Source organism: Misgurnus anguillicaudatus, chromosome 13 (assembly GCF_027580225.2).
Source record: "Misgurnus anguillicaudatus chromosome 13, ASM2758022v2, whole genome shotgun sequence".
NCBI lineage: Eukaryota > Metazoa > Chordata > Actinopteri > Cypriniformes > Cobitidae > Misgurnus > Misgurnus anguillicaudatus.
The window spans coordinates 7,738,016-7,752,443 of NC_073349.2; the positions used below are offsets into that span (position 1 = coordinate 7,738,016).

Sequence of the window (14,428 nt, forward strand, 5' to 3'; positions counted from 1 at the left end):
AATTTTATAGCTTGGATGCTCATGTCACTCCAGGTTCCCATGTCCTCGAGTCAACATCACAAGCTACTGTCTAACTATTTGCTCTACTTATAGGTGTTAGTGAGGCGGCAGGAGTATCCTTTCCGCACACACCCATGACTTATAGTTTGGCTACTTATGTCTGAGATTTCCTTGCGTTCTTTGTGCGCACACCTACACACCCGTAAGGGGTCCAGACATCTCCAAGCACGGCAGCGTGGGTATTGTCGTTCCCCATAGCGCTTAGCAGCGCAGCATTGAGAGTAGCTTTTGATAGGGAACGTTGGGGTTACTTGACTGTAACCTTGTTCCCTGAAAAAGCGGAACGAAATGCTGCGCTGTCTTGCCGTGCAGTAGATGAACCAGGACTGGTCTTCAGACAAAAGATCTGAGTATCACAGCTGTTTTCATTTAATTTATAGTCTCGCTTCACGTGCGCTTTGATGTCGTCATCAACCGAGACTATAAATACCTCCGGGTCAATTTCATTGACGTGTTTGCACACTATATTCAGCGGGTCAACAATAAAGACGTTTCCCCATAGCGCTTAGCAGTGCAGCATTTCGTTCCGCTTTTTCAGGGAACAAGGTTACAGTCAAGTAACCCCAACGTTCTTCTTTATGTCATTGGCAGAGACTCCAATCCCAAAGCTGACTCCAGATTCAGCCTGGACAGAGTTTTTCCCAAACGAACAAATCACCATGCAGTGTGGATTTGGAAGCAGTTCTGACGGCTGGTCCTTTGAATGGACCAAAAATGGCGAAACAATTAAAACAAACCCGACTCTAACCATCACAGCAAAGAATTCATCTGACTCTGGACAATATTTATGTACAGGAAAACTTAATGGCAGATTGGTTATTACCCAACAGAGTAATGTATTTCAACTAAATGTAAAAGGTAAGTTCAGTCATACAAATAATTACTATACAGTAGCTGCAAAGCATTTCACACACAAAGCAGAAGCAATGGTCATGTCATTTTCTTCCTTGTTCATATTGTGACATATGACCAAATACTAGTAAATTAATATTGCCTTTTATTTCTCTCTTTAGATCTCTTGCCTAATCCGCGTTTAACCCAGACCCCAGATTTTCAAGTGATTTACACAGGAGAAAAACTAACATTTAATTGTACATTTGAGGTGCAGTCATCAGGCTGGGAATATCTGTTCTTTAGAGATTCAAAGCAGATTAACACTGACACCAGTGCAAACAGTTTTTCTGTCACATCAGCAAAAGTGCAAGACGGTGGAAAATACTGCTGTCAAACCAAACGAAGAACTTTCACCTCTGACCGAAGTGATGAACGCACAGTAATTGTCAAAGGTTAAGTGATAATAGTTGCTTTTTTATAACATATTTGTCTAAATAATTATCAGAGTTAATTTATTTATCAAGAGTTTAATTGTTTTTTCTCTCACGTCAGACCCTCCTAGTGTTAAAGTCGTGTCAGACTGGACAGATGCTTTCCCTGGTGAAACAGTGACTTTGCAGTGTGTGATTCAAGATATATCAGAAAACTGGACTTATAATTGGTACAAGAATGGAAACATTGTCTCTAGTGTTCCTGACACACAGATAAATGGAAACACACTGTCAATCTCTGTTAAACCCGACCAAAGTGGGACATACAAGTATGTATGTTATGCTGAGCTGGAGGGCAGGTCAGTGATGACTGGGAAAAGCTCATTACATTTGTTAAAAGTTTATGGTAAGTTTTTTTCATAAACTGTTCTGACCTAAACTAAATGCAGAATGTAATTGAAACTGTAGAACACAAGTTTGAATACATTTAATTTATTTTAATAGTTTCATTATTGGATGCTATTCAGTGCTGTGTTATATGTGACGTGTAGGCCTGGTTTCACCGAAAAGGCTTAGCTAAAGCCAGGACTAGGCCTTAGTTAAAATTAAGATGTTTCAGGATTTTTCATCAAAAAAGATGTTACTGATGTGTATCGTGAGACAAATCAATGGCTCTGACATGTTTTAAGATCTGTTGGTGTAAGTTATTTTCTTTTAAGACTAGGGGTGGGCGATAAACCGGTAGACATGATTAACCGGTAGAAATTTGTGAACAGGTAGAGATTTTGGACTATCGTCTCTATCGAGGTTACGCGCCCACGTCACGCTCTTGTGCACGTGGTCACGAGAACGTCACGTTTGTACACTTATTTAAGCACTGCAGTTTTAAAACAAGTTATTTTAAGCCATTTGTAGTGGCAATCTGTCCACAAAAAATGCCACTACAGGTATTTTGAAGCCCTTTCCAACTCTTGCTGTTGCAAATAAATGAGGTCCTCCATCGCTGTATAATTCATTCTTCTTTATTATGTAAATTTAAAAAAACATATACAAACGACTGACTTAACGTTTAAAGGTTAAAAACCATCACAATCGCACAGCTGAAGATGAAAAACTGTGTGGCTTCCTCAGCTAAATTCCTCATCTGGCTTCCCCGTGATTCCCTTACTAACCTGCCTGATTAGCAAATCCACACATCACCGCAGGTGACGTAACGGACAAATCATTCACACAAACCTAACGCCCACCCACACACACACTATACATGCACACACATTCACATTGGCCACAACACCATTGAAACGCAAACAAAAGATCTATATGCATGCTCTCTTTCTGTATCTGAGGGGCCCGCAAGTCGCGCAACCGCTGCTCATTAAGCTTGTGAACATTTTGCCCGCTTTATTGGTCTTAAATACATATATTCATCAAAATTCCTGTCTTTGCAAGTATCTTCATAAACACGACCATTTAGGGCTTAAGAGAAAGTGACCAGCTAAAAGAGAAAACGCATGTGTAACAGTATATTGGATCCGGTCTTAAAGGGGAAGTTACCTAATTTTGCCCCTGTCTGTCATTTATGTTTATAAAACAGCATTAAGAGAAAATCTCTTTCTGCTCTTGATTATATCACTTTTCTACCTTAAATTATATACTAGTTAAGACGGATCAAACATGTCTTTGAATAGCCTTAAGCCACATCTGTGAAACCCGGGATAACATCTAATTAGGGTGGCCATTCGTGCCAGAACATGTTTTCGGGTTCGTTCTCCGGAAGTCGCGTTGGTCGACCCCATAGGTTTAATATTTTGGGTTTAATTTCAGAAAAGCAACCGTTACATTTCAAGGTAAGAATGAAACTACAATGATTGTATGTCTTAAAAGAAACAAATCTTAATTTTCTAATGTATTTTAACTAAAATGTGAGAACCTCGATGACGTATGCGGTCGAGCAACGTGACTTCCGGAGAACGAACCCGAAAACATGTTCGGGACGTGTCTGGCAGAACTGGCATGAATGGCCACCCTACATCTAATCCAATTGTGAGATTAGAAGCATCAAAGTTTGTTTTCTTTTATTGATTTTTCACAGGTAGGGTCATATATGCTATTTTTAAAGGGGACAGAGAATGAAAAACCATTTTTACCTTGTCTTTGTTGAATAATGGTAGTCTACCCACATTCACAAACATACAAAAAGTGCTAAACATGCTAAACATCTCAGTCTCATAGAAATTCCTCTTTTAGAAATGTCAGCCAGAAAACAGCCCAATCTGAAAAACTGATGCTTATGACATCACAGGCATCTAACTTCCCCTCCACTTTAAAATAATTGGCTACATTTTTTGAGTGGCAGCAAAGTCAGCCAATCAGTAATGAGATTGCAAGTTAAGCCAGTAGGGGGAGCCAAATAGGTGCAAAACCAGTTGTTTAAAATCCCCCTCCCTAATAGAGCTATCTGAGAGAGGTTTTTAGGAAGCTTCTAAGGCATTACAGACCCAAAAAAAAAATTGTCTACATGTCACATCACAGAACAAGGATAAATACTCTGTTCAACCATTTTATGTCACCTTTAATGTTTTAATTATATGCTATTTACAGTATGTCACAAAAGAGAGTACACCCTAAGTGATAATAGATGTATATGGTTTAAACATGCAAACCCACATGTCCTATTCTTCATGTTAATTGTTTGGTGAATTGAGTAAAATTTTTAACTTATGATTCACTACATGTTTGTGTCATTTATATAATAAGCATGCACCTATTTCCAACATAAGACAGAAGTCTTACTTACCGCATGCAACTCATGACCCGGTTGGGAAAATCCAGTGCATCAAATACACACGCAAAACCCTGCTGCTACCCCGGATAATAAACTATATCCATTGTTTTCATAAGGCTGGCTTTCTTCTCCTTACATCCAAAAACACACTTCTTCTTTCGTGCCATTTTCGAGTTTTAAAATTAATCAAAGCTATGTCACGTAATATGATGTTTGTAAGTTCTAGCGTCTCCTGCTGATTGATGGGTGGGTGGGGTTTTCCGGGGGAAGTGCTTATATAAAGAAGTGATACGTATAGAAACCCCTGAAACGTCAGCTGGACCGTAATCGAAAAAAAACTTTCCAAAACTTGTACGAACCCTGGCGAAGTGCATTCAGCACAGAAATACTCTGTAACACGACTAACTGCTTTTTTGACACTTTGCCTACGTTTAGCATGAGGAAACAACTTTATAAGGCGCCAGTCACACCAAAGGCGTTTATGGCAGTTGCAGGCGCCTTTTGAATGATATTCTATGGGCAGGGCTCGTTTGCGTGCTGTTTATGCGCGCCGAGCGCCTTGTGGTTTTTTCACGCTTCAATATTTGATTGACAAGACAGCTGACTCGGTGGTTGCTTAGCAATATGAAAAGCCGCGTCGCACTGCTCTTTTTTAAAAAAAGACAGTGCGTCGCGCCTTGCGTTTGTAAGCGTTTAAAGCGCTTTTGGTGTGACTGGCCCCTAACTGTGTTAATAAGTCAGAATGGATGAAATACCATTGAACCCCCCCTTTAAACATGGCAACTCATGTAAAGAACTCTCTGAGGATTTGAGAATTAGAATTGTTGCTCTCCACAAAAAATGGTGAAGGCTGTAAAAAGATATGTAGCCTCTACACTCTAAAAAAACAAACGGTGCTATATAGCACCAAAACTGTTGCTTTGGATCGTAACCATAGAAGAACCATTTTTAGTGCCATATAGCAACTGTGAAGCACCTGTGTAGCACCTGTGTAGAACCATATAAGGGCCATATAGCACCACTATAGCACCACATTTGGTTCTGCATGGCACTATGTGACTCTGCACAGGTGCTTCACTGGTGCTTCGCCGGTGCTGTATGGCACTGGAAATGGTTCTTCTATGATTGCGGGCAAGGAACCACTTTTGGTGCTATATAGCACCGTTTGTTTTTAGAGTGTATATCAATTTTTTTTTTGCTATAGCATTGTCCCTTGACAAGATATACTAAAATATTTGCTGAAATGTGAAGGGTGAACTCACTTTTGAGACATGCTGTATCTTGATATTAAATTACATGCTATGGTTTGTTCCTGTTTTTGATTTAAACTTTTGCACCATTTCCTGAATATATTTTGGCTTATTTCAAAAGTGAAAGGTTGTATGTTTGGTTGTATGTTGGTTGAATTTTGGTGCTGTTCATTGTTAGCCTCGATTTTCATTGCTAAAATTGAGGAAAGGAAAAGTTTGAAATGTATTTTTTAAGTATAATTGTATTGATATTTTTATATTTTTTATCTACATCCTCCATACAGGATCCAAGCCAACAATCAGTTTGGACCAAGATCCAAAATACCCAGAGATCTACACCGGGGAACAGGTCAGACTTACCTGTAGCATTAAAGAGCAGACATCTCCTCAGTGGACATACCAGTGGAAAAAAGATAATACTGTACCGGACAACAGTGGCAGTCAGACTTACACTATCTCAAGTGCTACAATGCTTCACAAAGGGTCCTACACGTGTCATATAAGCAGGAATGGGGTCACATTTTCATCTGAGCCAAAAAAACTGACCATAATCGGTAAGATCAATCTTTTGCATTTTTGTCTAGGCAGGCATACAAAGCCAAAAATACCTTCAACATACATTGTTTTTATCTCTAAACAGAGCCACCTCAACCAACAGTGTCCAAAGAGCCTCAATGGGAATTATTTTACCCAACTGAAAAGGTGACTCTGACGTGTTTAATCGATGAAAAACCAGATGATTGGAATTATGAATGGTACAGAAACGGAAATAAGCTCTCCAAAGACAATGACATCTCCTTATCTGGAAAAACACTTACAATAAACTCAGCAAAATCAAGTCACACGGGAAACTATACATGCCAAGCAAAACATAAACAGAGATTGCCAGTCACTACAAAAGAAACAGAGGCTCTACATCTTAACATTTTAGGCAAGTAAAGATAATTATCCTAATGTGGAAGTCAGATATAAATTACAAATGAGTTCACACAAAGTCAAAAGCGAAAGCGTAAAGTGACAGACAGGCACTATGAATAAGTCAATAAGCAAGCTGTATGTAGTATTTTTATTTAACTAAAGTCTTTGGTTATTGTTGGCATTTGTGTAAGAACAGTGATTCTCAAAGTCCTGATAGTTTGAGATTAAATTAACCAAATTATACTGCTAGTGATTCACATAATCATCATCATATTAGCAGAGAGCTGAACAGGGTGTGCCATTATAACGGAGACATTCAAAGTGTGCAGTGCTGTGGGTTTCTAGAGAAGCACTAGCAGTGTCATTTGGTTAATTTAGGGGTTGTGTACACAACAACATTTTCAACTTTACATTTTGATAAAGTTTTTGGTTTGGCTGTTCGATTACACGACAACAGCATTTTGGGGTCCTTTCAAAGTGCATGCGAAGTTACATGCGCATATCTCCAAACAGCTTTTGTGTAGCGTTGTCAACTTTCCTGTATTAGCCGGGACGTCCCATATTTTGGGCTTAATTAATTTGTACCAGGACCTCACGTGTCCCATTTTTGACGGCTACACTGATCTAACCAGTGACTGATACAATAGGCTTGTTTGACATCATTTGGTGCCATAAGAACTGAGAGATGACATAAAAATCCCACAAAAGCAATTTGAGAAATCATACAGAGGAGACAAATCAAAATGCTCTTGCGGTACTTTGATGTCATCCGCTTGTCTGTTGCTGTGGCGCCACAAGCAGCAATTTCCAATCTGCCATTTATTAAAAAAATTATAGAAAAGTTGCTACTCACACAATTCAGTATACAGCACTTTTCACTCAGGTTATAGAAAATTACTTAGTACAGAAACTGCATTAAAATTCTAAAATTGTAAAAATTGTTTCGGTCATATCTAATAGGAAGTTTTCTGAATGTATTGGAAAGTATACTTTTTCAGTAGCACACCTCTCCTGTGGTGTTCTACAGGGTTCTATCCTTGGTCCTACACGTTTCTCTTTATAAATGCTAGCACTGAGATCCCTGTTTTCTAAACATGGTGTATCGTTCAAGTTACATGCCGATGACACCCAGTTGTATCTTCCACTTAAACGCAACAATTCATGTTCCATTGAAGCTTGGATAGCATGCTTATAGGATCTGCAAACATGGCTTTCGCTAAACTTTTTGGCCTTAAAGGTAGGGTAACAGATTTGATCCTGAAACATTTTTTGTTATGCTGGTTAAAAGTCTTCTCACATCCTGATAGCAATCAGTGTGTTAAGTTGTTTAAATGTATTTGTAGAAATTTATGTCATCTGTGAAAGGCGTAGGACCAAAAAATGTTCCACAAATCATAGATTTCGGTCCGAACGGACGTTTCCATTTATGTCCCTTATACGTAAGCGTAATTTGAATGCCCTCCGCGCAGCGAGTCCACGCAGACACCATACGTCATCGGCGCATTCACGTGCGCTCACCTCCTATCTGTAAACAGTGAGACCAGCAAACTTTTCTGCTGAATTAACAACCTACACAGGAGGCACACAACGAAAGACATCTTTTATAACAACAACAAAAGCAAACACTGCCTGGATCAGCAAAAGCACAAACCCAAATGAACATCGGTAACTTTACCACTTTACCACGAGATGAAACAGCTGCAGGAGGCAAAGGGTCTGAAAGAGTCGTTGCACAGTTTATTTTGGTAAGGTAGGTACGCGATATCTTTGTATTGAGATGGATTCAGATATTCTACTTTGATGAAACATTGTGTTGCTTATGAAATTCGTGTTAGTTTACGGATTAGCGTAACGATATAGTTACTACGTCTACACAACCAAACGTGTGCTTAAACTAATTCTGATGTAAACCAGTTGTTTGGTTATTTTGGAAGTGTTATTCAACTTTGTACTGCAACGTTTTCTCACTGCTGAATGAGACATGAGATGTGACCGTCTGATCTGTGCGTGTTCATGTGTTTTGAAAGAGGCGTGACTTTGGATGCCGATTTGACTTGAGGGTGGGATCGGGATTTCATTGCTAGGCGGCTACCGTTAGCATTTTTCAAAATGTGTTACCCTACCTTTAAATGAGAAAAAAACTAAAGTTATGATTTTTGGACCAAGTGACTTTTATGATCATGGTAATATGGATCTAGGCTTTTAAACTTCTTATGTTACTCTGTGCGCTAAAAATCTTGACTTTTTAATTGACTCAGGACTTCAGTTTGATAAACAGATCAATTCTGTGGTAAATCATGTTTTTCCATCTGTGCTGCCTTGCTAAAGTTAAAACATTTCTTTCCCTTAAGAATTTAGAAACTGTTATCCATGCATTCATTACCACATGTCTTGACCACTGTAATTCACTTTATTGTGGATCTACTAGTTCATCTATTGGGCATTTAACCGGCAGCAAAAAAATATGATCACATTACTCCCATATTGACGTCTCTGTGCTGGCTTCCAGTTAAATATAGAATAGAGTACAAAATTGTAGTTTTTGTGTACAAATATCTAAATGGCCTCGCTCCAAACTACCTTTCTGTTTTAGTATACCCTCATAAGAGTTCCCACAGATATTTGTAACGCAAAGGTGAATGCTGACACGGCAATTAGAACTATTGCAAAGACTGTACAGGGGCTCCAAGGGTTGTTTCCGGATGCACCAAACTCTGTTATGGGTGATTTTAATCATTGCAATGTAGGGAAGTCCCAGAGTGGGTTTTATCAATATGTAACTTGTTTTACACGCTACATGAAATGCTTGGATCTTTGTTATGGATCTGTAAAAGGGGCATATAAATCTTTTTGTAGAGCTCCTTTAAGTACCTCTGATCATAATGTTGTGTACCTGCCGTTATATAAATCAGTCCTAAAGCAAACTAAACCAGAGTGTCGTTTAAGTCCTGAGTGGTCTGAGGTTTCTATAATGTGCCTCCAAGATTGGGATTGGGATGTTTTTTTAGATGGTTGTGCTGACCTTGATGAACTTACAGAGACTGTGACTGCTTCAATAACTTTTTGTGAGAATCTCATTATACCCAAAAAGAGATTCGTATGTACCCGAACAATAAGCCATGGGTCACAAAATCAGTGAAAAATACCATTATCCAAAGGAATGCTTGTTTTAATCGAGGTGATATGATTCAGTATAAGTTACTACAAAAGCAAGTTAAAAAGGAACTTAAATTAGCAAGAGAACAATATAAGGATAAAGTTGAGGAGAGGCTCAGTTCTGGAAATGCTCGTCCTGCTTGGGAAGGGGTTAAATCTATGATGGGTATGAAGTCAAAAAAGAGTAATATTTCCCTTGTTGGGAAATTTGAAGATTTTCAACTTTCTAATGATTTGAATATTTTTTATAACCGGTTTAATATGTATGATTTTAGGCAGGCATGGGCTGAGTTAAAAAATGTTGAGTCATTGCAAAGTTGTATAGATATTGATAAGGGTACCGTTATAAAACTTTTTAGGGGTGTAAAAGAGAGGAAATGCGCTGGACCAGATGGTATTGGGGGTCGCATTCTTAAGAACTGTGCAGAACAACTGGCTGATATTTTTAGGGCCCGAGCACCGAAGTGTTTTTTTTTTCAACACTTTTGGGAATTTTGAGTGCCTTAACATACTCGAAAACTCTTGAAATTTGGCACAGATGTCAGAGTCGTCCGTCATCGCAGAAAACCAAAGGATGGAACGCGGGCGTGGCAGGGGGCTCTGTAGCGCCCCCTGTAATGGGAAAAAAAACATTGGTGCATAGAACGGACAAACATGCACGCACATGTACGAAAGTTGGTACGCATATAGATCTCATCGACCCGAACAACTTTCGTACTCTAACATATTAGCTCTGCCCAACAGGAAGTCGGCCATTTTGGATTGTTTAAGAAATGCATGTGGTGAACTTTAAATACTCCTCCTAGTGGATTAATGGATTAACGTGGTGATCAGGATGTCTAGACATTGTACTTGCTAAATTGCGAAGGGATTTTTGATATCTCTAACGGTTCTGCCATGGCGAGGCGACAAATTCATGGCGAAATCAGAGAAACAGGAAGTGTCTAATATCTAAGGCAAAAAATGTCTTATTGTGATGACACGCGGGGTGTTTGTTCGTCTGAAGATTCCGATCGCATCGATGTGCCTATTGTGAGTCTCGGGTATAGCGCCACCACCAGGCGCCAGGAAGTGTTGCAGTCATAAAGGTTGATTTTTTTGACTGTTCCATCCAATGTTCTTTTAAATACTCCTTCTAGGATTTTCATGCGATTGACACCAAAAGTGGTCAACATGATACTGAGACATTGTAGATGATAAATTGCGAAGGGATTTTTGATATCTTGAAGGCTGTTCCCATGGCAACGTGTCAAACTTTACTCTCTTTTTAAAGGCATATTTAAGCCTTACAGTTGCATGCAGTGAACTTTTAAATACTCCTTCTAGGGAAATAATGTGATTGACTCCAGAAGTGGTCAACATGATGCTGAGACATTGTAGACACTAAATTGCGAAGGAATTTTTGACATCTCGAACGCTGTTCCCATGGCAACGCGTCAAACTTTACATTTATTTCAGGCATATTTAAGGCTCTTGGCGTGTTTAGATTAACTTCAAATTTGGCACACACATGAGAGTTGTTGGCTGTTAAGTGTTGACAAAAAGGTCAGAGAAAGGCGTGTCTATTTAGTGGCTCACTAGCGCCCCCGTTTGTCTAAAATGTGGGGTTTCTTTTACCTACAGTACCCAAATTGGTCAGTAGCAACATGAAATAGTCCACTGATATTTACCCACTTGATGCACATGCCCACCGTGCATCGTTTTCTCGGAGGCACCGTGTAGCGGTAAAATAACGTGCGAGGGCCCGCCATCGCTGCTTGCAGCTATATTTTCTTTTATTTTTAATATGTCTTTGTGTCTGAAGAAAGTTCCTAATCTTTGGAAAGAATCTTTTATAGTACCTGTACCGAAAAATAAGACTCCAAAATCTTTATATGAATACAAGCCAGTAGCTCTTACTTCTTTAATTATGAAAACATTTGAGAAGATCATAAAGAATGCTCTTATGACAATGGTGGAGGGTAATTTAGATCCATTACAATTTGCCTATAGGTCTAGTAGGGGTGTTGATGATGCCATAAACACATTATGTTGCCAAAGCATAAGAGTTTTAAATGAATATTGAATTAGGAGATTAGGTATTGTTTTGACAAATGGCTTAAAACAATATTCACACAAAACCATACTTTCAGACTGACAAAGTTGGCAAACCTAGTGATAACCAAAACAATAATGGCAGACTACAGGATTGTGTTTGTGCTGATTAAGTGTTTATTAACATTTCTCCAACAAAGTATACAAAATTTTGCCACTTTCTAGTCCAGGGTCACTTGTGGTAAAAACACAAAACTGCTCAATGCTTTTGCTGTCTTAATTGTTTTACTGCGTTGTACACAGGGTCCGAAATTAACTTTTTGGCTCACCTGCCACGGGGACTGGTAGATGAAAAAATCCACCAGCCAAGCATATTTTTTACCGGCCAGAATAATAAACAGCCTTTTTTGTCACATGTACATTGATATCATTTGCTGTATTCATTGTAGGGCTCGCAAAAAATCCCTGGTAGCCCTTCGGGCAGGAACTCTTCAGTTTTTGGTAGCCCGAAATGAATGCAAGTAGCCCGAATAAAAAATACATTATTTTTAATGTAGAGTATTAAGACAAAATATCTATCAAAACACAAATAACACATATCAATTTTCAGTACATATCAATCATCAGTACAAATTTTTATTCTAACCAAAGTGAAATATCTATACATCAGATTCTGAATCTGAAATATTAACTGAAGTCACAGATAAGAAAATGCCACTTGACTTTGTGGGCATAGCACAGGCTTATTCAATTAGTTTTACCACAGGCCAAATTTTGCCAATACAAAGCCAATAGGGCCTCTAACCACAATGTTTAATCTGCTATTCTTGTTGTTGTTTTGATGCTGTTGTTTTTTAACAAACAAAAAGACCGGATTTTAATGTAAACCAACTTTTCCTGCTCATCCCCACATCAGATATACTCACCATTTAAAAGTGGTTTAGTGGGTCACAAAACTCACAGTTTGGATCATCTAGTTACAGATTGGATAATTTTTTCAATTAGAAAAACAGGGGCTACTGTCGCTTTAAGAGCGATTTGTGAACAGAGTCACTCTCTTTACTGCCCGTACAATCTATATCACTTTAAAGCTTGCTGCGAGAGATTTAATTTTCTTACGTGAGGATAGTAATGACTGACAGGACGAAGTTGGAGGATATGCCCAACAAATCCATGACAAATCCTGACGGATTGCTTCCTGTACTGCGTCTTTTCGCGCGATCGCGAAAGTGAAAGTAAAACTCGAGCGCACGCTCAAACGTAATTTACCCAATGCCTGAATTTCATACACCAATTATTACACATCCAAAATCTGTGAAAGACTGCATAAGCATTTAAATATATTTTTTCTCCCTATAAAGTCAAGATAGCCCGACGAGCAGGGCGGGGATGCATTTTGATAGCTAATATGCAGCAGATACAGACCGCAAGTTACCTGCAGTACTAGCTAGAAACAGACCGTCTCTAGTGCGAGACTTGAAGCGTAGAGACGTTCTGTGGCTAGCTCACCTCGTTCCCAGATTAGTTACTGGCAGACAAATTAAATTGCATTAATATTTTGGTATGAAAATCACCCGCCAGTGTGGCGGGTAGCCTTTTGAATTTAGTCGCCAAACGGAAAATCTACCCGCATTTGGCGCTTGGCGGGTGTTACTTTCGGACCCTGGTTGTACAGTAGAAGAATGTGTATGTTAACTGGAGTGTAGTGCTTCTTTACAAAGTAGCATCGCCATCTACTGGCCTGATATGCAGTCGTAGATGTTTTTGACAACGTTGTTGAGTGTATGTGAAATTTTACAAAAGGAAAAACTTTTCTTTTTTTTACTACATTGTTGTTGTGTAAATGTAGCCTTAGCCTCAGACTATCAAGTAAGTTAATGTTTGCGGATGGATTTTTAACCATACAACTGTTGTGTGTAGGTTCCACGCCTGAACCAACCATACGACCAGAGCCATCATTTGAGTTTTTCTACACTGATGAGCAAGTCCAGCTTACTTGTAGCATGCCAGGTCCTGCTTGGGAATATCATTGGTACAAAGATTCAAAGCCAACAAAAACTTCTGCAAATGAAAATTATATTATTAATTCAGCATCAGTCCATGACACTGGTGAATATCACTGCAAAGCAAAGAGACGTGCATTCTCAATCCAAAGTAAAGGACAAAAAGTGCAAGTTAAAGGTGAGTGAACATACAAATGACTTCTGGTAACTTTAGTTTTACTGCAGGATACAACCCCATGACACTGGGTTAAAAAACACTAGAAGTTGTCACAAGAAAAGTGTGTCATTTGTGTAATGTTAAAATATTCTCGTATATTAAGTTTAATATCCAGAGTCAACAAAAGTACACCATTCATAGGTTTGTAATGGTATAAAATATTCTGTATTTGGTTGAGGCTGTTTTAGTCAGGATGTTTCATCAATGGTGTGCATGTGGGGAGGGACCATTTGTTTACCCAAACACAAGTGAAAGGAGTACTGTTTAAATATCTTTTAAAGGTGCCATAGATTGTAAAACTGTATTTACCCAAGCATAGATGAATAATTAGAGCTCTGTACATGATAATGACATATTGTGAGCATTAAATTACACATAAAATTTATTACAATGTTGTTACAATGCTAAAAACAAAGTGACTGCTGAGTTAGCGCTAGTTAATGTTATATGCTAGCGTTTAGGCTCAAGTTCTACTATTGACGTTGCGGTTAGGTTTTACAGGTCCATATTGAAAAACTAACCCAAACTAGCCACTCAGAAATGTCCATCACCAATCTCCAAATAATTCATGATCCTAGACTGATACAGGCTATATAAGGTAATAATAGACCAAAGCAAATCCTAGGAGTGTAAATGGACAGAGAATAATTTAACATATTATTTTATTGCATTCTTTGGCACCTTCAAATGTTTTTTAAATGCCTTTTTCTTTATTTTAGTTTTTATTTGTTTTAGTTTTT

The 14,428-nt window shown here is 38.6% G+C and overlaps 1 protein-coding gene across 2 annotated transcripts in view; it reads left to right on the plus strand.

The window, feature by feature from the left end:
- The window catches only part of LOC129431237 (hemicentin-1), a 35,242-nt gene that overhangs the window by 12,929 nt on the left and 7,885 nt on the right, over positions 1-14,428 (plus strand). The window contains exons 9-14 of one of the 2 annotated variants that reach the window (XM_073874940.1): positions 652-918; positions 1,074-1,346; positions 1,447-1,731; positions 5,645-5,914; positions 6,001-6,291; positions 13,389-13,649. In XM_073874940.1, coding sequence (XP_073731041.1) covers positions 652-918; positions 1,074-1,346; positions 1,447-1,731; positions 5,645-5,914; positions 6,001-6,291; positions 13,389-13,649 — 1,647 coding nt within the window. The remainder of the gene's footprint in view (positions 1-651; positions 919-1,073; positions 1,347-1,446; positions 1,732-5,644; positions 5,915-6,000; positions 6,292-13,388; positions 13,650-14,428) is intronic. The other variant, XM_073874941.1, reaches the window with a different exon arrangement.